Source organism: Macrobrachium nipponense, chromosome 7, assembly GCF_015104395.2.
Source record: "Macrobrachium nipponense isolate FS-2020 chromosome 7, ASM1510439v2, whole genome shotgun sequence".
Classification (NCBI taxonomy): domain Eukaryota; kingdom Metazoa; phylum Arthropoda; class Malacostraca; order Decapoda; family Palaemonidae; genus Macrobrachium; species Macrobrachium nipponense.
This window is the reverse complement of record NC_061109.1, coordinates 11,234,124-11,259,886: the sequence shown is the minus strand read 5'-3', so window position 1 is coordinate 11,259,886 and position 25,763 is coordinate 11,234,124. Positions and strand designations below refer to the sequence as shown.

General features: G+C 38.8%; 1 protein-coding gene across 1 annotated transcript in view; it reads right to left on the bottom strand.

The window, feature by feature from the left end:
• The window catches only part of LOC135217537 (serine/threonine-protein kinase atr-like), a 796,062-nt gene that overhangs the window by 409,784 nt on the left and 360,515 nt on the right, over positions 1–25,763 (bottom strand). The window contains 4 exon segments of the mRNA XM_064253504.1: positions 3,897–4,068; positions 15,041–15,183; positions 16,342–16,660; positions 18,038–18,198. Of these exon segments, the coding sequence (XP_064109574.1) occupies positions 3,897–4,068; positions 15,041–15,183; positions 16,342–16,660; positions 18,038–18,198 (795 nt within the window).

Here is a 25,763-nt window from a genome sequence, read left to right as displayed (position 1 = left end):
GGCAAAATGCTTGAAACCAATAATGGTCTACAATTCTGTCCATACTTTATGGGATGCGAACCGAACTCAGATGTTAAGACTATACAAAGCTACAGTCTTCAAAATTAACTTATGAATGTGTAGTTTGTTTGTTTGTATAGTGTTTTTATGCTGTATGGAACCAGTGGTTATCAGCAACGGGACCAACGGCTTTACGTGGCTTCCGAACCACGTCGAGAGTGAACTTCTATCATCAGAAATACACATCTCTGACCCTTCCATGGATTGCCTGAGAATCGAACTCGCGGCCACCAAGGTGGCATGCCAACACCATACCGACCATGCCACTGAGGTGCTTATGAATGTGTAGTGTACAGCTTATCAAAACTCAATTGCCTTAAAATGCTACACTCAATTCATCATGCAGGAATAAGACTGGCTACAGGAGCATTTAAGACATCTCCCACTGAGAGCATGCTTGTGAATGCTGCTGAGGGGCCTCTGGATCTACATTATCATCATCTGCTGGTTCGGAGCTGTTGCAGATTTCAGAGGCTCCCTAAATCCTTGACCAGTATTTGTATCAGAAATGAAAGGCATTGACATCTTAATGAAAATCACACTAAGTAACCCCAACCATTTGCTTTTAGAATTGACTGTTATCATTCAATTAAAACGTCCCAAGGATAGAAACTTTATGAGCTAGATGTTCAATTAGCTCCCCTGGAACCTTCAAGAGGTAAAATGCTGTAGATATTTTAAGTCAATGAAAGCAGAAATGTCCAATGAAATAATAAGAGCCATATTTTAAAATCATTCCTCCCAACACAAACTATGTTGCAGTTTTCACAGAATGCTCCAAGTCACTAATATTGTCGGGTTAAGAGTGATGTTTCCTGATGTAAAAAGAACTGGAAGATTTCATTTGTTGCATCTATTTTTACAGTAGAACTGTATTCAGTTTTCAAGGCCTTAAAGGAAATTTTAACTCTCAATGGAAATTGTTTTACTATATATTGTTACTCAAATGCTCTTCAGTCTTTAAAATATTTTAACTGTCTACATAAATTTGTTAACTGTTTACAGTCACTGATTTTAGAGATACTGGAATGGCTGCTATTAGTGAAAAGAAGAGGTAAAGAAGTAAAGTTTTGCTGGGTTCCTTCCCATGTTGGGGTGGTTGGGAACAAACAAGACAACAACTTGCTGAAGTCAGCAGTAACCTCTCCAGAACCCAGACGTTCTACTACCGATAACTGAAAACAATAGCGCTGATCCTCATTTCTCGGCATCAATAACCAGAGATCAGCGCCGCTGTCTAGTGGGAATCAGCATGATAAGGAGATATCGGCATCGGAAATCCAGTTATCGTTGTCACTAGCAAGTGCCGTAAAACCCAATTGCCAATAACCGAGGCCACCTATAACTGAGGACTGCCTGTACTGTATGATGCCTAACAAAAAATAGCCCTACTTGTAACTGAATTGTTCTACTTGTAACTGAATTGTTCTAACCTCAAAATGGCAAATTTTTAATCAATTTGCATTTTTTCATAGCTTACAAACCTGAGGTCTTAACAATAGGATAATCTTCTAGTGCCAGCTGGAAACCGGTTAAAAACAATAAAAAATTGTAAAGCAAGGAATCTGTGGCATCTGGCAACACATATGTATACGAGGTGGAAGCTGGTTAACAACCAAGCTTGGGACCTTATGACACATCAGTCTTTCTTTGACCGCCTTGGAGAGTAGCCGCATTGCGCTCTCCTTCCCAAGTCGGTTGCTTTGTTTGCCTGTTATTTCTTTACATTTTTGAGTGTGTCCATCCTTTTGATCATGGATTCCTCCGAGAGTTCCAAGCCCTGTCATTGAATGTTCCAGGTTTTTGGTTTCTTCTGTTACAGATCCCCATTCAACTTAATAAAAAGGCATCTTATAGAGGGCTCCATCTGGACTAAAACATGAGGTGGAAAGCAATGCCCAGAGGCCACACTGACCAGCTGAAAGATGATTGTTACATTTTAAAACACCACATAAGAAAAATATTAATTGTCTTTTCCATTATCTTACTAATACATCATGTTAGAGCTATGAATTGATAGCTTGAAGCCAACAACCTGCTTTTTCTTCGCTTTATATATTAAAGTTTACTCACATTTTCCAAAACACAAGGATAAATGTGTTCTATGAAAATTCTATTTAATATATATAATACTGTACTTGAGATAAAAACTTTGCAGCACAACACGCATGCCTTTTCATGGCTTATGGATGTTTCTGTCATTTGGGCTAGGTTCTGAATCTATTGAATTTACCATGACCATTTTAAATTCTCTCATGTTAAAGAGCATTTTATATAGTTTTTCCCTGTATGGAGTGAAATTGACTCATTTTTGCTTTTCTCTGCTCTCAGCATGAGTGAGGCTCATATATTCCGAATTCCCTAATACATCAGCCAATGTGTCAGCAACCACCTTGGGTACAGCAAATTTTACATTATCAATTTTAAGTAGGCCTACTAGAGGTTTCCATGGTACATATTTACCAGCTAGCTTGCTAAGTTTTTTTCCCTAACAAAGTGAGAGGGGTTTATGCAACTAATAAAAACAAAATACACTAGCAACATTAATGTGATTTCTTAACTTCTGGATAGCAAGCATTTTATTAAGATGGTGGGATCAGCAAGTTTATAATATCATCAGTTACAAGAAAATCCCCAGCAACTGCATTAATGGAGCATTGTCTGTTTAATTAGGTCAGTCTACTCTTTAAAATTCCACCTGAGCAGTCTCTAGCTAGGACTGCTTCAGTTAGTGACACCAATAACTATTGGGAAGTGATCACTGGTATAATGGTCATCCTGCATTTCCAAACTGAAAACCAATAATTTCATTTTAAAGCAAATGGAAAGATCAAATGCTGATAAAGCACCTCAAGCCGCTGTAGATTCCTCAGGTCCATGACCCAATTTCTATATTCTTTATTATGGTATCTCTTATTACATCAATTCAGATCAGTTATAGAGAAAGAAGCAATTATAAGAGACTAAAAAAACTACAGTGGATCACCCATATTCACGGGGGATGCATACCAAACAACCTACACCCCTCCCCAAATAGCTAGAATCAGCGAATACTTAGAACCCCTATAAAAACATTTAAAACTGCATATTTTGTTAATTCAAACTCAAGAAAAACCCACTGAAAAAGCTTATACCTGTCTTTCTTTAACTTTTATCACAGAAAGAGCATTTAATTATAAAATTGATATGAACATTCAGTAATCTATGGATATTTCTCACAGAAAATTACCACGAATAATGGGTATATAAAGTCCATTGAGAAATCAGTGAATATGTGAGTCAGCGAAACTAGAGTCCACGAATAGCGGCGGTCAACTGTATGTACAAACTGAACATAGCTGATGCAGCAGTCATATTCAACTCCATTGTTTAAAGGTTTTCCTACCTACAAATGATAACAATTTCTTTGTTTTCATCAGAGTTCAGCCTCATACTGTATGTTACACGACTGTCTTAAATGCTTCATATGTAGCATAATAAACATTAGATATACTATACAAGCAGTCCCTGGTTATTGGTTGGGGGTGGTTTTCTGTTCCTAACAGTCACGATAAGATAATAGTGCCGATCCCCAGTATCTGCACCACTATTCAAATGGGGATCGGTGCCGATAACCAGGGATCGGTGCTGCTAAGCCAGGATCGGCGAATACCAGTTATCCAGTTATCATCACTGCTAGACAAGCTCCGTAAAACCAGATTGACGATAACCGATGCCGCCAATAACCAGGGATTGCCTGTACTGAATCTTACATCTTGCATATAAAAGAAGAACTCATATCTTATGTAACAATTCAATTCATAAAAAAAAATATAAGTTCAAACACATAAACTTACCTTAGCCAGAGTCTGACGATGTCTAATGTAAAGGTCCATAAGATTTAGTCCAAGAGCCTTTGCTAAAGCATGAATTGTAAGATGGGATTTTGCTGTAACCAATCTATCTGTGCTTGCCTGACAACGAACCAACAGTACTAACATCCTTCCAACCAAACCAGTCACAGGGGACCTGAAATTTTATGATATTCAAATACACTGCCTATCCATTTAAAGCTATTGTAACAGTTACATGGCTTAAAATATACTTCTCTTCAATTATTTTTTTAAATGCTCCTATTACAGTCGAATAACATACACTGTACTTAATGGTAAACTATTTCCAAACTGATACTTGTCAATATCAAATAAAAAATCATTTTAACAAACATTATCATCTGACCATCTGCAGTAGACTAACAGTGATATTTGGTAATAGCTAGGAGCTATATTGAGGATGCCCTCCCAAGGCGTCTTATTTAATTATATGCCCTGAAAAACTACGTCAGGTCAAGCTGTTGCTAACTGCCCTGAAATATTGTCATGTACTTAAAAAATTTTAATTCTTATGATAAAATTATTTAGATACGTACTTTTGAAAGTTAGCTTATATCTTTGTACCATTAGATGCAATCTGCATTCAAAAATAAACAAAGTAACACTTGGCTAACCCAACAGGTGGCAATGGAATGTTTACATTCTTGTCAGATTCTTAATGACTGCCCATTAAGATGTTGGGAGGCAGGCTGGGTTTCCTCTCTAACAGAAGGTAGATATCCAAAAATAACTTACCATAAACATTTTCATTATTTGGAATGAATCTTACCTACTGTTAGAGTTAGCTGACTACAACACAGAATGAAGATGGTGGGTCATGACAGACAGAGAAACAATTGTTCAGCCAAGCAAACTAAAAGCTTTTTAACGAGGGGAAAAAGCTTCTAAACATTCCTGCATGCTGTTGATCTTTACCGGTAAGTATTGTTTAGACATTGGAAACCACAGCAGAGTGTAAGGCCTTCACTGCGAGACTTGTCACAGGATCCTTAAATGGAAAAAGGACTATCGAAGAGTACTAGTGAGTCCTGTGCTTGAGCCAAAAGCTCCTAACAGACAATTCTAAAAGAAAACTACCTTCATATAAGAATGTATGCTCATAAAAACAGCAATGTATACCTTCAAACTCGCAAAATTCAATACCACAGTTCCATAAACAACTCAAATGTAAGAAAAAAAAGCAAGGTTACTCTCATATCTGGCTCAGGAGAAAGCCTCCCTGCCAGAACAACAGGACTAGGGGCTTTACACATCTCATTAAATTTGAACATTTTGCAAAAATGTGTGGCAAATACAGTCACATCTCCACTGAGCTTTGACAACCTACTCTAGCAAAAGGTTTTAAATGAAAGAGAAAGCCATGCTTATGGCACAGGTAACATGAGGCTTGTCAAAAACACTAAAAGTTCAGGATTTCTAATGTGTGCATTAACTAATCAAGTATTCTTGGACAGGAGTGTAGTCTCCTAACACTACAGTATAAGTTCTTAATTACTCTGTTACTGGTGTAAGTTGTCCAGGTAATCCCTCAAATTTTCTAGCTGGACATAACAAAGCCACTTTTTCACTATCTACCAAAGTAGTCCACTTTTGTGCTGTCACAAATCTGAGAATGTTTTCATTTCTACATCTTTTCTCTATGCAATGAAAGCAAAGAGATGTTTCCACTAGAACAAGCCCACATAAAAGAAAGGAATTAACACTCACTCAGTGCTTGAATGTTGCAAGTGCCTTCAAAATTCTTAAAAGATGCCTTATCCAATGGCTCAAACTTCTTTGTCTTCAGCTTTTACCCATCTCTATATGCGGTTGCTATTCTATGTAAGTCATCTCCATCTTCTTCTATCTTGCATATCCTGTTCTCTTATCCCCCTTTTCCCCCAAAGTCATTTGTTATGTTATCTTTCCATCTGAATCTTGCCCTTTCCCTCCTCCTCTTCCCAACCATCTCCATGTCCATAACCCTTCTACACACATGATCCTCCTCTCTCCGTATGACATGACCAAACCACACCACTGCAGTATTCTTTGCTGAATCTTCTTTGACACATCTACACTTGACTGTCCTCTAATATCATCGATTTTGATCCTATCCCGTCTTATGACTCAACACATTCATCTCAGCCACTTCTAAATTCCTTCTTGAGCCTTTTTTATTGACCACATCTCAGCCCACATACCATCGCTGGTCTAACTACAGGTATTCTCTTACTTATGATGGGGTTAGGTTCCAAAAAACCCATTGTTTGTTGGAAAAATCGTATCTCAAATATAGCCTAACCTACATTAGGGTAATCAGTATCATCTTTACATATAGGGTAGCCTAGCCTACACCACACAGTATACTATATACATATAAGGTATAGTAATTATTAACTCCAGCTAATTCTCTAGGTTCAATGAAGACTGGCTTATGATAATTCAGTAAAAGAGAAATTGAATAACATTAACAAGAGTTAGCCTAGCGTATACTATGGTGTATCGTATCCATACAAATACAGTAGCCTAGCCTACAGTGTACTCTATACTACATATACAGTATCGTAATTATTAATATAAGCCAATTCTGGAGGTTCAATGCATTCTGACTATGATGATTCAGTAAAAAAAAAAAAAAAAAAAAAAACAATTTGGACAAAACGAATCAGATTTGGTCCGACATCTGCGAAATGAATGATATCAGGCTGCTGATTGCTACATATCATTATAAAATACAAATATAACGAGCATGCATCTTTTAAAAAGTTATACATTACTTCACTGTACAGGCAGTCCCTGGTTATCGGCAGGGGTTCCGTTCCCAGGGGTGTGCTGCAAAGCAAAAACTGCCATTAACCGAAACTCGGTGATTAACCCTTAAACACTGAGCCGGTATTTCCGAAGTGTCTCCCGCAAGTCAGCTACTGAAGCAGAAAAAAGTTTTTTTCAAAAAATCACAGCACACTTAATTTTCAAGATTAAGAGTTCATTTTTGGCTCCTTTTTTGTCATTGCCTGAAGTTTAGTATGTAACCATCAGAAATGAAAAAAAATATCATTATCATACACAAATATTGGAATATATGATAGCGCAAAAAAAATTTCATATATAATTGTATACAAATCGCGCTGTGAGCAAAGCGGTTAAAGCTAATGAGGTAATTATTTTTTCATTGTATTGTACACTAAAGCGCGATGATTTTGGTATATAACAAATTGTAAAACAATCAAAGCAACACAGAGAAAATATTATCACAATATGATGCATGAATTCGTAACGCACGGACATAAATAAAAAGCAGTTTTCAAAAATTCACCATAAATCGAAATATTGTGCTAGAGACTTCTGTTTGTTGCAAAATGAAGGTAATTGATTGAATATTACTAGACTGTAAGTGTTGTAGCTTACAATTGCAGTTTTCGACCATTTTGGTAGAGTTAAAGTTGACCGAAGGTCGAATTTTTTCTATTTATCATTATTTATATGAAAATATTTCAAAACAGAAAAAAGCTACAACCATGGGTTGTTTTTTTGTTGTATTCTACATGAAATTGCGCACATTTTCATATATAAAACTTTTTATGTAATGGCTAATTTTAAATGGTGCAAACATTACGACAATCGGACGAAAAAATTTATAATTTTTTCGGAAGAGTTACCGTGCGGTTCCAATTTATTGCAAAATAAAGGTAAATGATTGAATATTACTAGAATGTAATAGTTTTAGCTTACAATTGCGATTTTTTACCATCTCGGTCGAGTCAAAATTGATATCTGTGTGTATACAGAATGGGTAAGAGAAGGATATCAGGAAGTTGACAAGGGGTGGAAATAACATAAGGTACCAAGTATCCTTCCCTGACACCCATCACTACCTAAGGTTCTTCTTGAAGCTTTGTCAGACTTCAAAAATCCTGTAAACGGCTTTCAGTGGATCTTTACAGCCTACTTCGAACTGAGAGTTCAAAACATCAGTTATGGTTATATTTGCATTTCTTTCACTTAGTAAGAGCCTTGATCACTTTTGAAGCAGAAGTTGAGAGCAGTCTGGGATATTCCAAAAGGAACTTTCATGTGGAAAAGTTTTGTCGGGGTAATACCCTAGAGGAAAGATTTCAAAGATAGTGCTAAGAATATTCTATTCTTCTGATTCATGACATCTTCGATAATGGCCTTAAACAATTAGGGGTTTAGACAACAACTGATTTTGTCAAAAAACAACTAGTAGTGGTTCAACTGGACTACTCTATAAGATAAATATGCAAACAACTATTTCAGTTACTTTAATTTGTAAAAAAAGACTAAGAAATTCCTCCCTCAGCATCAGAATTAAGTCTAACATGGTGAAGATAATACTCTGATGTTTCATCAAGCAGTACTTACACACTCACTGCAATTGAGTTATCATGCTAAGAATGCAAAACCAAATTCAGAAAGTACAAGCTTCTTGTAACGGCGGCAAAGAGCCATGGAGGCCCGCAGCCAGTGGGATGAGTGAGTGAGTGACTAGCTTTCTCTTTCATCTGTTAATCCCTTTTCCAAAAGACACTGACTTTTCTTGATAACACGTCTTACCTTAAGCAATGTTAACTTCTTTCTCATTTAGACAGGAGCCATGGTAGAAGCATACAAAAGAGCGTTCAACGGACTCATCTTCGGAAAAAGGGAGTGAAAGCAGAACAACACCAACCATGCATCACTTAAAATCTAAAGAATCAAATAAATTAGGGTTGAAAACCCTAAAGTCTAAAGGAAGAACTGAGACGGTGGGAAATGGCAAAATTACAGACAAAGATAGTGAGGCAATAAACACCACAAAAGGAGACAGCAGGGAACTTCAGCAACAACATTACAGATGGCTGGTGATAAGTATACATGATGGCTGAGAGAAAGACGACTGGATGGGAGAAGGTAAATGATAGACGGAGCCGTCTGAACAACATATTGAGAGGCAATTGCTGATAAGCAAAGGAGCCTGTTTTATCACAAGGCAGGCTTAATAAGAGGTTGAACAGGAGGAGCTGCTAGTACAAATACGAATATTTGTCTAACAGTTACAAGTACAAGACAATAGAGGGAAAACCAATTAAGAAAGGAAGGGTTAATGTCCGAAAAGGGGGACGATACAGCGGGAATGATAAACAATAAAGAATTAGAATTGATACAAGCTCAGAAACTAATAAAGTAAAATAATGTGGTATGTCAATAATCCCTAGATAACTCCACCAGTGCACACGTATCACTATCACTCTCTCCACAAAAGGATGATACACGAGCACTAAACTATCAAATACTAATTTCTTCTGGGAGCGCATTGAATTCAAGAGGGATGACAGCTGAGAGGTGGACAAGGTCACAGAACTTGGCCCAAAGACATGCCTGGTCCCCTACCTACTGAGAAGACAAACTGATGCAGGGCAGGCCAGAGGGCGAGCTACAGACACCAAGGCTCCAACACCCCTCTCGCTGGGGAAACCGAAAAAAAGTCAAATCACTGGTGGGGGGCCACCTGTCTTCACCCTAATATAGTAGTATATGGTCAAATTTCTAACCAATAAAAGACTATTTCTCACCCCACAAAACAATTTTACAATGAACTTACTCACTTCTGTCAAAATCATGCTCTCCAAATTAGCAATGTAATACTCCTCCCTCCCTCCTCCTATTCATATGTACATAATAGAACGGATGCAATTACAACCTCCTGGCTGGACCACTGCATCACATCTCCACAACTTCATGATTCTATTATGACCTGCAATATTTGCTACAATCTTGCAACCGGCTGCAATCACATCCAATTACAGGTGTCATTCAGTACCCCATCCCTCCCTACCGTGAACCCCCTAACTGACCGCCCACCAGCGGTAAACTGGGATTTTAAAAAGCAACAGAAAACCAGATACTTTAGGGCGACCACAAAAACCAGGTTGCGGTCAATAGTTCAACAGGCAGACGCCTTACTTTGTACTAACACAAATTGTAGAAATGACCACCACAGGAGGGATCTGAATGAATTCTATTCGAACTTAATCTCCACTTTGCTTGCTTCGGGCAGGGCTGCCTATAGATTCTGTCAAGGTAATTCTCGTAATATACCTGGATGGAATGACTTGGTTAAAGATCTGTATACATACTCACAAGAAATGTTTTTACTGTGGAGGCAAAATGGTAGCCCCAGGGAAGGACACTGCATTACTAATGAGACAGGCAAGAGGGCAGTTCAATCTTACTCTTAAGCACTGCAGATTAAATGAAAAAACAACTAAGAGCTGATGCAATGTCTAGAAACTTAGAATCTGGTGATTATCCTTGTCTTTGGAATGATATCCAGTCCTTAAAGCCCAAAACTAAAAAACTATCACAGAGAGTAGGGGAAGCAGTCGGAGACGAGGCTATCGCAAGTATGTGAGGCGATCACTTCAACAATATCCTGAATTGCATAAATGACCAAGGGTCCTAACGGGATGTAGACAACCTCCTTACTGACAACATTCAATTTCATTTTGCAGACCGTATTACGCCAGGTAACATCAGTGATGCCATAAACAGCCTACCCCTACCTAATAATAAATCGCCCAGCTGTGATGGTCTTCCTGCAGAGGCTTTCAAATTCTGCCATCCAATAATTTACATTTTGCTAGCTGCCCTATTCAAAGCGTGCATAATTCACCAATTTCTTCCAGACTCCCTAAAGGCTCTTAGTTCACTTAATACCATTAATCAAAAACAAGCTAAAGGATGCAGCTGACCCTCGCAACTATTGCAGCGAAGATACTTGAACTGGTTCTTCTAGTGAGACTACTCCCCTTTCTACACACCTGACAACTAGTTCTGGTTTAGAGCAAACCACTCAACCGACACCTGGATCTACATATTGAAAAAATTGCTGACTGAACAACTACCTATCATCAGCCTCTCCTGTTTTCCTTTGTTTTGTGGATGTGAGAAAAGCATTTGACAGTGTAAACTACCTGAAGCTGCAAAAAAGAGGCACACCCCTATATCTAATTGGCATTTTACATTGCTGGTTCTCCACACAGTAATTCTGTGTCAAATGGGGTAAAATGGGGTAACGTATTATCGTACACCTTCGGCTTCCTAAACAGGCTTCGGCAAGGGGGCATTCTCTCTCCATACTTGTTTAATACGTACAGATGCCTTGAATGTCAAACTGAACTCACTCCATATCAGATGTACTGTCAATGAAACAACTATAAACAACCTCTGTTACGCCGACGATATGGTTCTGATTTCCCCATCAGTGCAAGGTCTCCAATGACTCATCGACATTTGCCGCCAATATGCAGAGGAATTTGATATAATTTACAACGAAACCAAGACCCAGTGCATGTCGCTGCTCCCGAGATTGCTTAGGCATATTGCAGAACCACAAATTTTCCTCGGAAACCATCGGTTGGAATTTGTGCATGAATTTCCGTATTCAGGTCACATTATCACCGACGACTTAAAAGATACGGCAGCAGACATTGAACAGAGGCGTCGTAAACTATGTGCAACTGTCAACATAATTGCAAGATTTGCCTTCTGTCACTGAGATGTGAATATGCTGCTCTTCTGCTCATACTGCTAAAGTATCTATGGGTGTTCCCTCTGGACGAACTATACCTGAGAGACCATGAGATGTATCACTGTTGTGTACAATGACATTTTGAGATGCCTCACAAACACTCCTCGCTACCACTCCGCCACACAGATGTTCATAGAAAACCACCTGGACAATTTAAAAATCATTGTAAGCCAAAACAATGTCCAGTCTGGTAAGTAACTACGAGTGAGAAACGACAGCAGCTCACTCATACAAAGCATCCTAAGGAGTGAAGCAAGAAGAAAATCTAAATTGCAAGAAAGATGGGAAAATGAGGCCTTGGTCCCCTAAAGGACTTAATCTCTGTATTGGCAAGATGTCAGCTGCAGATTCTGTCATTATTATTATATTTATTGCTGATATTTTACTTTTTCATTATTACTGTCAACACTATCAAGTTGAAGTTTTTCTACATTCAATTTTTGTATTTAGTCCTCTGGACCTGACTACTGTAACCACCTAAGGTCTCTAGTGGAAATTTATGTTATATAATCTGTGCACTACCTGTTATAACTCTCAATGCATTTTTTTTCTCACCAATATTATTACTGTTATTACCAGTATTATGATTACTATCTTTTATGCTACCTCAGCTATTTTGTGGATAAATGCTGATTATTCATTTTTTTATCATGTTGTCTCATGTATCTGGATTGTGTATGTTACTGTCTGTATTTTATATATTACATGTATATGGCCCTGAGCTGAAATATTATTATTATTATTGATTATTAGTTATTATTATTATTATTATTTTTTTTTTTTTTTTTTTGCTCTATCACAGTCCTCCAATTCGACTGGGTGGTATTTATAGTGTGGGGCTCCGGGTTGCATCCTGCCTCCTTAGGAGTCCATCACTTTTCTTACTATGTGTCCATTTCTAGGATCACACTCTTCTGCATGAGTCCTGGAGCTACTTCAGCCTCTAGGTTTTCTAGATTCCTTTTCAGGGATCTTGGGATCGTGCCTAGTGCTCCTGATATGGGTGGGTACGATTTCCACTGGCATATCCCATATTCTTCTTATTTCTATTTTCAGATCTTGATACTTATCCATTTTTTCCCTCTCTTTCTCTTCAACTCTGGTGTCCCATGGTATTGCGACATCAATGAGTGATACTTTCTTCTTGACTGTGTCAATCAACGTCACGTCTGGTCTGTTTGCAAGTATCACCCTATCGGTTCTGATACCATAGTCCCAGAGGATCTTTGCCTGATCGTTTTCTATCACTCCCTCAGGTTGGTGCTCTGTACCACTTATTAACTGCAAGGATCTTGATTGTTTGTCTTGCACAGTCTCCAGTGGTGGGCTTTTGCCACTGAATCATGCCTCTTTTTGTACTGGTTCTGTGCAAGTGCCGGGCATTCGCTTGCTATGTGGTTTATGGTTTCATTTTTCGTATTGCACTTCTACATATGGGAGAGATGTTATTTCCGTCTATCGTTCTTTGAATATATCTGGTTCTTAGGGCCTGATCTTGTGCCGCTGTTATCATTCCTTCAGTTTCCTTCTTTATCTCTCCCCTCTGTAGCCATTGCCATGTGTCATCGCTGGCTAGTTCTTTGGTCTGTCTCATGTATTGTCCGTGCATTGGTTTGTTGTGCCAGTCCTCTGTTCTGTCTGTCATTCTCCTGTCTCTGTATATTTCTGGGTCTTCGTCTACTTTTATTAGTCCTTCTTCCCATGCACTCTTTAGCCACTCGTCTTCACTGGTTTTTCAGATATTGCCCCAGTGCTCTGTTTTCGATGTTTACGCAGTCCTCTATATTAGTAGTCCTCTCCCTCCTTCCTTTCGTGTTATGTATAGTCTGTCCGTATTTGCTCTTGGGTGTAGTGCTTTGTGTATTGTCATATGTTTCCTGGTTTTCTGATCTATGCTGCGGAGTTCTGCCTTCGTCCATTCCACTATTCCTGCGCTGTATCTGATTACTGGCACTGCCCATGTGTTTATGGCTTTTATCATATTTCCGGCGTTGAGTTTTGACTTGAGTATCGCCTTGAGTCTCTGCATATATTCTTTCCTGATCGTGTCCTTCATCTCTTGGTGTTTTATATCACCTCCTTCCATTATTCCCAGGTATTTGTATCCTGTCTCATCTATGTGTTTGATGTTGCTCCCCATCTGGTAGCCTTTATCCCTTCAGTTCTCATTACTTTGCCTTTTTGTATGTTGACTAAGGTGCATTTTTCTTATATTATTATTATTATATTATTATTATTATTATTATTATTATTATTATTATTATTATTACCTATTAATTCTTTCCTGAACCACACAGGGTGCATAAGAAGGCAGAGCAGATGGAGTGAGAGAGGAATTAACCTATTAGGCAATGGATTAGGAGAAGCAACGCTGAAAGAAAAAAGCAAAAAACTGAGTAGGTTATGGCCAGTCCAAACAAACTGTCTGAATAATCTATTGGCCTCTCACACTTCCCAAAATTATTCAGTCTCTCATCAGACCACTCATTATTTTCTTTACAAGAAGGAAACCACACTCACACATCAACAACTAGGGTAACACACACATGGCCATCATGCACAACTGAAGCATTTGGTTTACACAAACTTGTTCCTATACTGCCTAATGCTTTCTCTCTGCTTGCTGTAGTGGATATAATGCAAAAACACTAAAATCAATACCATAAAGGAGACAATTATTACTAAAGCCGATTCACTGCGCCTGCACAAGGACAGTGTGAAGAGTTCTAACAAGAATGTAAACATTCCAATGCTACCTGGCAGGAAACAGGTGATTACAGATCCAGCCCTAGCAGGATCAAAACATTTTTTTTTAAAGCCAATCACACCCAATGGTGCACAGGACATTAGGTATGATTCACTCCAAATAAAATTAGTTATGAATATTTCATATAAACTAAAGTGTCCATACACATTTGTGGTTGGACATTGGGTAAAAATTCATTCCAAATAAAATTAGTTATGAATATTTCATATAAATTAAAGTGTCCAGACACAGTGGAAATGTCCACACAATGGAAAGAAAGAGATCATAATGAACAGACTGCATATATGTCCTATACAGTAAATCTTGCATTCACACCAAAATTTTACAAGCACACTTGTTATATACACAAATCCCATTTCTAAAGTATTTCTTCTTGCTGCAAAACAGACTGGCCTGAGGACAGTGCTAAAGGCTCTAGAATGTCTTTATCTCTGTATTAAAGCAGATAGTATACAAGACAAAGCCAAAGCTTGCAGAAAATGCTAAAATAAAAATATGACAAAGATATACAGCAGCATATGGCATTCCACTGAAATCATACGAACATAACTAAAATAAATATGTGATGGCTAACAATCCAAGGCATTTCATTCACAAATGAATCATCATCTAAAGGGTTTTCTTGATAGGCAAAGCATGAACAAAAAAGAAAAGGTAAAAGATAAAAAAGAGAGTGGTTAATTTAGTTTAGAGCAACTACTTAGGGGTACATTATGAGTCAGTTTTATGCAGTTGCCAGTTTGACAGGATCTAAAATATAACTTTTCATACTTAGAGAGATAATGAAGAGCTTCAGCAACTGCGAGATGCACATCATTTGACAAGGATTCTGCAGGATCATTTGTTTTAAGGAGGTCATCCAAGTAAGAAAGAATGATTTCCCCTTCTTTGCTTGCAGTTCCACTTCTCATATCCTGTTCAAAATAAAAATTACTAAAAGGATTACAATTTTAAGGAATAAAATGGTATTCATATTATAAATAATCAGAAGCACTAATTTACTTCTTATGGGCAAGTGTGCTCTTTCATATCTTAAAAATATTCCAAATTTTAATATGATACAACACCAAGTTTCTATTTGTAAAGATATTCAACTTATAAAATAGTGAGACTACAGAGAATGCAAAGAAAAATGAAAAATCTGAAATTGTAAAAATATTCTATGATAATAAAATTAATTTCACATAGCAGGTGTGAGAAGGCCATTCAGATAAGAAAAAATCTTCACTCACCTGTGTAGATTTTCTAGACTTTTATAGGATTTACCTGAGGGATTTGTTTTAAATGAGATGGGGAAATTGGAGCAAGATAACCATATTAAGCTGGATAGAAAGGTGGTAAGAGACAAGTGGATTAGACAAAAAGTAAAAGGCTGAATGCAGTGTATGGTGTTGACAGGAGGAGGCAAAGAACCAACAGTGCTGTTCCACCAGAACTGAAAACAAAAGATCAAGCCTTTGAGCTTTGTGAGACGAAATTCAAGGTAAACAAAAGAAATCTACAGGAAGAACAGGACATCAACAGCCATAAGGCAAGGTGGGAAAAATAGAGAAAATAAACCCAAATTCTATTACTGCACTAAGAAAACAAAAATGTTTGGAGCCATAAACTGAATGAAAATGATCACAAAGGCTAAGCACAAAAACAGATAAAAATGAGGGCACTAACAACTGAATCATTTCCTTTTCTTTGTAAGTGCCCATGTCTCCACTGCACAGTGAAATAGATCTTTTAAATGTTTGTCTATTTACTAATTTAAAAATTTCAATTTTTTTTTTACCAGGAGTCCTGCAATCTCTTTACACTGCATCAAGGTTATTGCTTTTTCTTACTGGACTCAAATAAGGAATGTTCTACCCCTCCTGTATTTCACCATTGGCTCTTCTTGTCATAAACTCTTTACTTCATTTAAATTTATAGTCCAAAGCATCTCCTTATGAGATGAGAAGAAAAGCCAGTTGGCAAGTTCAATACAGAGTCGACAGATCTCATTAAATAAGTGCACCCAAATAGAAAAATAATGATGAAATTTTAAATCAAATTATAAAAAATATATATTTTTTCCTACTCACCTGATGTGCAGCTTTACTCTTGAAAGGAGACACTAAGCTTGAAAGATGTTTCGCAATAACTGTAACAATTCGTTTGTCTTTATGGAGAAGCAAGGACAGATAACGATTGACCATCGGAGCCGAAAGATTTGTGTGAGATACCACAGCTGGTAGGGATTCAATAACGGCCACAACAATACCGACTTCTGAGTGATCTAATAAGGCTATAAATCTTGCTACTAATGTTGGATCTACTTTCTGCTGATCACCAACAGTGCAGTTCTGGAGATCACAAACTTGACAGTGAAGAATGTTGGAGCTAATTCCAGTTTCTGCAAACCTATGTAAAAAAATTACTAAAAATAATAAAGATTCACAGATCCTGACACATTCTGGCTTTCTCTCACATAGAAACCAATATACTAGAAAAATTACTAAAATATTGAAGAACTAATGGCAAGTAAATAGTAGATCTAAGGTGTTCTTTCACAGGCAACTCTGTACCCTTCCTCACCTCACCTATCAATATCACATACAACTATAAATGCTCAGTATGCTTATAAACAACAACAATCAACCTTTAAATTGAAAACTTTATTCAAAAAGGCAATTATCTACCTTTTACACCCCTTATTTGTAATAATATAATGTATGAATAAATACACTTTGAAAAAAATGCAACTCCTTTTTCTCTCTCTTGTAAATCATGGTTTTATGACCATTACCCATTTGCAAAAGTCAAACATGATATTACAGCTGTATTTATAATAAAAGTAATGGTTATGTAACTGTTATTTAACTTCCAGAATCCATTTATACTGAATTATTATACTGATATATGTATCATATAGTAACATGTATAAAAGAAAACAATTGACATGCCATTTGTAGAGTTAACATTCTCTGAATCAGCTGATTGAGCCTATTAGTGAAAGAATTAAGAAAATAATTTTTCAACTGCTAAAAGAAACCAATTTATTAATGGAAATATTTTCATTTCTGAACATAAATGTAAAACAGGTACACAAAGGTAAACTAACATACTTTAGGTCAAAATAAAATCCTCAAAATTGCATAACAGCTGTTTCCTGATATAAACACCTCAGTTGTTGTTTCCCCTCACTCTCTCTCCTTATCTCAGTACAGTACAGTAGTGTACATATCCTTTAATGTAATATAATTTACTGTATCATAAACATAAAAATATGAAACTAAACAAACTCCAGGAAGTTCGCAACATTATTGAATGAGTGCATGCATACATATTATGTGTTACCAATCTTTTTTTTTTTTTTTTTTGCTTGATTTACTGTACCATTCTTAATGACTCTAAGTATGAATATCACACAAAGCATAACAGTACACAAGAGAATATTTTATCACTGTTGATACTGTATTTCATTTCTAACCGTAAAAATATTTAAAATGTGAATTTTATATGTCAGCAATTCAAAATCAAACAGGCTGTAGCAAGCTGACCAACAGCATGGAATGATTAAGTGCATACGTACAAACCCTACACACAAGACTACATTTATCTTTTGGTTTATGAAAAAAAACTATATAAGTATGTACATATATAATGTATATATATACACACATACAAAAATATTATAGCATTAAATATAAGAAAATTTTGACAAATTCTTATCTTTGTGTTTAACTATTTAATAACAACCCATTCTTATGAAATAAAACAGGCAACAATAAAACTTACTTGGAAACTTTTAAAGACGTGAGATCAAGCAATGAACAAAGGAGATGTTTCAAGGAGACTGCCCCTGCTTCAACAACGCGAGGATCTGGAGAATGAAGTATTGCACCAATGACCTCTCCTACAAGCTGCTGGCCACCTGCTCGCCCCAGCTGATGAACCATCTGAAAAGACAATAATTTTTCAGTATCAACAATTAACAAATCCCATGAATTCTTGCCTTTCTAATTAGCAGTTTTCTGGTTACTTTGAAGATTTATAATACAATTATTGAGATAACTAGTCAACAAATCATCAAAGATACATCTAACATTGATACTGTATACACAAACCAAGAAAATAACAGAATTATCAAAGTCAGGAGTACTGTATGACTTACCAACCTTTCGGATTTGATTTTCACATTCTTCATTCAAACATACTATTATATATTGCTACTGTCAAAATGCATATTTCCCCTCTTTGACTGTATAAAGTATAGTGTATGATTGTGCACATTTTTTTCAGATTCCTAGATAGCTTAGAGATAGGATATTTTAAATGTGTGCTCAGATTTCTGCATTACACATATAAAAAGAATATATAACGTAGAATGTAGAGAGAGAGAGATAATATCTTTGTCCGTTCAAAGCTAGAGTTGTTTTTCCTAATCTGTCAACACGTTTGATTAGGGACCTCGAGTCTTCATTGTGTTTTTTTATTCTGTCATTATGTGTGATAAGGGACTTCTGCTTCGGTCAATCGAGTCGAGTACGTGTCTTTTTTGAACAGACTGGTCTCATACGTGGATGCCTTTGTCAAAGCCACGTGCAGATTACACATTTTGTATGTAAAGTTGCATAAGATTTCGAAGCTTCTAGAAAGAATTGTTGCCCAAAACGTTTTGTGTCATCTCCTGTCCAGCTTCCGTAAGGGAGAAGTTTTTCATTCGGGCTTAAAGACTCAAACCGTTCACATAGCACTTTTGATTTTAAAGTATCGTAAGATTTCGTACTTATTGAATGGTCTCTCGTAACTTGTAATTTTCAGATTTGATATTTCTTAGAGTTTATTTGGTGTTATCTAGTGGGTTTTTTTGGGGGGAATCTGAACAAACATTGTTGTTGTAACGGCGTCTGGTTTTGTGAAAGTGTGAAACAAGCTGCAGCAAGAAAGAAAGAAATTGGTATACCAAAAAGGTAAAGTGTTATATATTCATTAGTTGCAACTAATAACAGATAGGAACAGTGGTTAGATAAAAACTAATAACTGATGGTTACAAAGGTTTGGTAAAAACTGATAACTAATGGTTACAATGTTTTGAGTTAAAAGATTTACACTTTTACACATTGCAAATTTTTGTGTTTTGTGTTTATTCATTTGAAGTGATTTTTATGTTTTGTTCATTTGTCCATTTTCTTATTGAAGTGTGCCTTTTTATTTTATATTCTGGGTGATTAATACTTTTTGAAATTTTGGTATTGTCCACATTTTTCTGTATTTTCATTTGCATTCACAATTTAATTAACTTAGCTATTTTCATTAATTAATCATTGCACAATTAATTAAATTTAACACTTGTGAATTAATTGCATGTCTAGAATTCTTTTCAAGTTTTATTGTTGTTTAGCACTTGTGAATTAATTTCCAATTTTCAATTATTGCCTAACACTTTGAATTTTGATTGAATTAATTTTCTTGAATTTTGTGATAAATTACTTTTAATTTTGATTTATTTTATTAATTGATTCAAGAATTAATTAAACTTTACTTTGTTTTCAAGTAATAGTAATTTTCCCTGATATTGTGAATTTCACTTATAAATTTTGAGTTTAATAAAGGGATTTTGACGTAAGGAAAAATCTATTTCTGGGCGATTGGCTCGTGTCGCCAGCGAAATATCCTTTAAATCTATTATTTCTAGGGTAAATGTACTAACACATACCAGAGAATAAATAAAATAAAGAAAAAGGTCAGTATAACTGACTCGCTCACCCTCCAGGAGGGTGCGGTATGAACACTAGGCGAGTGACCACTACCACGAGCCAAATGCCAATAGAAATCTCCCACTACAAAAACCCTCCAAGAGGGGAGCCGACCCACAGAGTGAGCAGCGTCGTACTACTACTACTCCATCCCATGCTGCCGACTGCTGCGCCTCTGGTGGCCATCCTGAAGTTAGCAGACAATCTTGGGCGAAGGGATGGGTAGGGTGGGATTTTATTTCGCTGGCGACAAAGACCAATCGCCCAGAAATAGCTTTTTCCTTACGTCAAAATCCCTTTTCTGGGCTCAGCTCGTGTCGCTGCGCGAAATCGTACCAGAGAAATAGCACAAGATTGTAAACAAAAGTAAAAATTAAAATAAATCAGAATAGGTCTCAAATAAAAGATAAAATATATAAAGAGAATATAATTGCTAAAAGAGACATATACACAGGGGTATAAAATATAAAATATAGCTAAAATTTTACCCTTAAATCTAATCATGTTTGTTAACATAAGGTAATTTACATATATACAGGTAAAATGACTTACAAGTATCAAATGATATCTGTGTAACAGCATGTATCAAAAGTATATAGCAATTAATATAATAACCAACGATAATAATATCTAAAGGAATGTATATGACTTAATATACAAAAACCCGTAACCATTATAATATGATGTATCCCTAGCATAAAAATAAGGGGAAACATCCATGAGATCAATGTTTATAATCATTTGTGGAGTGCCCTAGCCAGACAATAAGGGGGCACCCACTACACTATCATAAAAGCAGCTAAGACACAAGGTGAATGCAAATGAACAAGGTAGGAATAGACGAACTTTTGGGTGAGGCAGGTAGAAAGGAGGACTGAATCTTCTATACAAATTAGCTAGAGTCAGGGGAAAACTATGTACCCGCTGCTACTGCTGGGGAATTTCAGAGCTTCCAAGGATTTAAGGTAGTGACGTTTGAACACTGTCGGTGATTTCCATCCAGTATACTTTTTTCAACTCATCGAAGTTCATATGTTGGAAATAATTAATTGAGGTGGCTACTGCTCTGACATCATGTGCTTTCGGAAAGAGTCAGGATTGGCTTGCTTAATAAAGTACAGGATTTGCTGCCTGATGCCTTTAATGGATAAAGTTCCACCTTTTCCCACCTCTTAAAGAGGGGGACCCGATGAAGATGAGGGGAGGTCCTGGACAGAAAGGCTCGTAAGGAATTAAAACTGGGTCAAAGGGATAACATCTTGTGGAAGGGGCAGTACCTTCCAAGGTTCCCACCTCATCAAAGGATCTTCATTTTTCTTTGCTAAAAAGCTACTTCCGGAGGATATGGACTTCCCCTGTGGAAGGAATTGAATATGATCCGGGTCCCTGGATAGAGCCGACAGTTCTGAAATTCTTGCTCCTGAAGCTAAGCTTAATAAAAATAGGGTTTTTTCTTAAGAGCATCATAAAACGAGCATGTGTCATTATCGGTTTCGGAAGCCAGTTTTAGAACATCGTTTAAGAACCATGAAACTGACGTAGGCCTTACAGAAGGCCTAAGCCTAGCACATGCCTTAGGAATAGACGAGAAGTAAGAATCCGTCAAGTCTATGTTGAATCCAAATTGAAATATCTTTTTCAAAGCTGACTTGTTTGTCGTATCGTGCTAGCTGCTAAACCTTTTTCAAATAAGGATCTGAAAAAGGATATAGCTGAATTAACTGTCATGATTCTAATATCCGATTCTCTCAGGAAGATTGCTAACTTTTTGACAGCAGCATCATACTGTCTCAAAGTTGAATCCCTTTTATCGATTCCAAGAAGAGAATATTCTGAGGGTCAATATTCGCATCTCTTTTTGCCGCAAACTTCATGAAATCCATAAAGTTAGGGTTTTGAGAATCCCTGAGGAAGCGAACACAGTCTTCGTTTTGTACTGACTGGGAGAGCTTGGGAGACTGGGGATCCGAAGAGGACGAAGGCCCAGCTCCAAAATTAGAGGATACCAGTTGCTCTTCGGCCAGTCTGGGGCTACTAGAGCCACTTGACCCTTGAATGTCCTGAGTTTGTTCAATACTTTCATAAGGAGATTCACTGGAGGGAAGACATAAATCTTCTCCCAGTTGTTCCAGTCTAGAGCCAGGGCGTCCGTGGCATAGGCCAGAGGGTCCAGGTTGGGGGCTACATAACACGGTAGTTTGTGGTTCGCTTGGGATGCGAAGAGATCCACCTGTAGCCCTGGGACTCTTTGAAGGATCCATTGGAACGAAACTGTTGTCCAGTGACATTCCGACTTCAGGGGTAACTGATCGGGAATGTAGGGCGTCTGCTATGACGTTATATTTCTCACTCCAGCTATGTGAGTGGAGGAAAGATGCCAACTGAACTTGTCTGCCCAGGGAGAAGATGGGCTATCCATGGACGTGATTTAGATGACGTGACTTGGAGCCTCCTCTGTTTATACAATGTACTACCACTGCGCTGTCCAGGACTAGCTTTATGTGGGAGTACTTTGGTGGGCGTAACCTTTTTAGAGTCAAGAACACTGCCATTGCCCTCCAGTACGTGTATATGGAACTGACGGAACTGAGGTGACCAAGTCCCTTGAACCTTTTTGACCTGGGAATACCCTCCCCAGCCGCTTAAGGACGCGTCTGTGTGGATGGTGATCCTGGTGGAGGGAACTGAATGAGGGGGTACTGACATTGACAATTCTTGACTCTCGCCCACGTCCGAAGTCGATTCTTTAGAATCAGAGGCACTGAGGATAGTTTGTCCCTGGACCTGGACATTTGCTCGCGAGCGCCAGATTCTGGTTAGGTCTTTCAGTTTGGCTTTCATTAAGACGTTCGTCACTGTGCAAACTGGAAGAGAACCCAGGATCCTTTCCTGAGCTCTCCTTGACGCTAGTTTGTGACTTAGAAATTGCTTGACTGACTTCGCTATTTCTTTCCTTTTGGTTGATGGAATCGACAGAGTGTGGGAGGATAGATTCCATTGAATGCCCAGCCACTGAAAGTCTGACTCTGGAGTGAGTCTTGATTTGACCTGTTTATCTTTGAAGCCTAGATATTCCAGGAACTGAATCACTTTCAGTGTAGCTTCTGTTGCATTCCTCGACTGTTGGGCCCAGATCAACCAATCGTCGAGATACGCTACTACCATAATCCCTTGTGATCTGAGTTGTTGCACTACCACATTCCGCTAGCTTCGTGAACACTCTGGGTGCCACGTTGAGTCCGAATGGAACTACCTTGAAGGAGAATGTCTGGTCTCCTATCTTGAAACCAGATACGGACGGAAGTGTCTTGCAATAGGGATATGAGTAGTAGGCGTCTGTAAGATCGATAGAGGTGGTGACGGCCCCACGGGGAAGTAAGGTCCGCACCTTGAGATCGTGAGCATCTTGAACTTGTCGCAGGCGGATGGCTAAGTTTAAGCGGGACAAGTCTAAGATTACCCTTCTTTTTTGTGAGCCTTTCTTTGGCACGCTGAACAAGCGGCCTTGAAATTTTAATCTCTGACTCTCGCTACAGCTCCTTTCTGAAGGAGGTCCTCCGCGTACTCTGTCAATTCTTTTGGAAGGAAGTTGACGGAAAGGTCTGGCTGGAGGTGGGTTCGTCAACCAGCTCCAACCCAGCCCTTTTGACACTATGCTCTGAGCCCATTGGCTGAAGTTCCACCGGTGGCGAAAGTGAAACAGCCTCCCTCCTACCTGAAGTTCTTCATTGGTTCTGGTAACCGCCTCGGCCTCCTCTGAAGTGTTTTTCCCCTATTAAAGGGGCCTCCCGATCCTCTCCCACGAAAGGACCGCTTACCTCTGCCTCCCTTACGAGCGGTCATACTTCTGAGAAGCTTGACTCTCGAAGGCTTGATTGTAAGCTGGAGAGATGGCGTAAGAGGTGGAGGGCTGGCTGAGGGGATATCACATAAATTGGCTGTGATTGACCTTGGAAGTGGAGGGTTGGGCTGTCTGCACTAACGGTACCGCCGAAACTTGTTGAGAAAAGCGTGGTTGCTTTTTCTGGTAAGGTTTGGAAACGCCTTGGGTTTCCTTTGTCCCTTACCTTTAGCTGTCAGGTCTTGCCTCCTTTTAGCCGCTAAGGCCCCAACGGTCCTTAAGGCTCTGGGTTCAACCTCGTAGCCTCTGACTGGGACTTCCTTAACCATAGCTTCTGGGAAGAGATCTGCTCCCCAGATGCTAGACGAGAGTAACCTATTCGGTTTCATGCCGAATGGTTGCCTCTTGTAGGACATGCTTCCTACAATTCGTCCGAGCAGTGCAAACTCAAACATATCTGACTGTACCGTTTGAGTCAGGGCTTTGGTCATGAGCTTAAAAATCGGTTCTGATCCATAAGCCATGGTTGCTACCTCAGACATAGCCATAGAATTGATCGATCTGGCTAGTCGCGATTTTGCGTCAATTCAGCCTGAATAAGGCTATCTGGGAGCCTGGGTAGCTTTTCACCAAACTGCTCCATAGCACAGTCCGTTTGAGTTGCCAGCTGAGAATGTGTTCGGCAAGTCTTCCCACAATCTCCAACTGAAGGGGAGCAACGGAGATGTGGGATCTGCTTCCTTCAACTGCGGTATAGGTTCCCCCTTCTGGGCCGCTGGGATGGTCGACCTCGCGATCTTGGTTAGGAACGGGAGCGGGGTGGGTACTCTCATCCATTGTGAAAATGGTAAAGGGACTCTTAAACGGTTGTATCTTGGTATTAGAACAATCCATGTCCTCTAAACACCTGAGCCATTCTCTCTGAGCCTGGTCACGTGAATAGAGGACTGTCTCCTTAGACCCTATCGTCCCCGAACCATAGCCGAGGGTTGTGAGCCTTGCGTAGCCTATGAACGGAGGCTGGAGGTCTTCCGGTAGAACTCGAAGTCCTCTATTCTTCGAGTCCCAAATTCCGGTATAGAGATGAGACCGTCATGGAAGGGGGTTGGGCGTATGACGCTACTCTCCACGGGTTGTTCATAGAGAACGGAGGTAGTGAGTCATACGGAGGAAGCTGAGTTCCACTTGTGATTGGGAAACGTGGAGGAGAGGCTAGAGGAGCTTCTCTCAGCCCGGCTATAATGGAGTCCTGGGAAGTAATCCTATCCGACAGACGAGAGATCATTTGTTCCATGCTACTCTTTAGGGACCCAACCAGTCGCCCACCCTGTTGCAACAGGCCAGCATTGGAGTCCAAAGCCGGAGCTGCTGCGGAGGTGGAGGGGAGGCTCTGAATTGAACCAATGGTAGCGGAACTGGTGACTCTGCCGGAGTGCGAGATCTCTCTCTGGAGGATTTACTCCTCGAGGACTTAGAGCCGGAGCTAGAAGCTTTAGACCTGTCTGCTCCGGGATTGCCAGCCGGAGACTTACGGGAGGAGGATGAAGCCGAAGTCGTCTTCTTAGACGACGACGACGTCTTAGTCAAGGTCATCACTTTAGGCCTTGACCTTAGGTCTAACCGAAGCGTCAGGAGGAGAATATATTCGTCACCCGTAAAGCCCTTGGAAGGATGGAGAAAGTTGCAGGGGTAGAAGAAACAGTCACGCAAGGGTGATCCTTGGGTGTCCACCTTACCTACCTCGACCAACAGGTCGTCTATACCTACCATAGGTTCAACATTAATATCCAAGGTCGCGACATCCGTAGAGATATCTGGTCTTGATCAGTTAATGAGGCAGCCAGCTGTTGTTGGATGAAGGCGATAGTCGGAGCCGCATCTACCGGGTCGACGTATCCTGTCGCCTTGCCTCCGGGGAAGATTA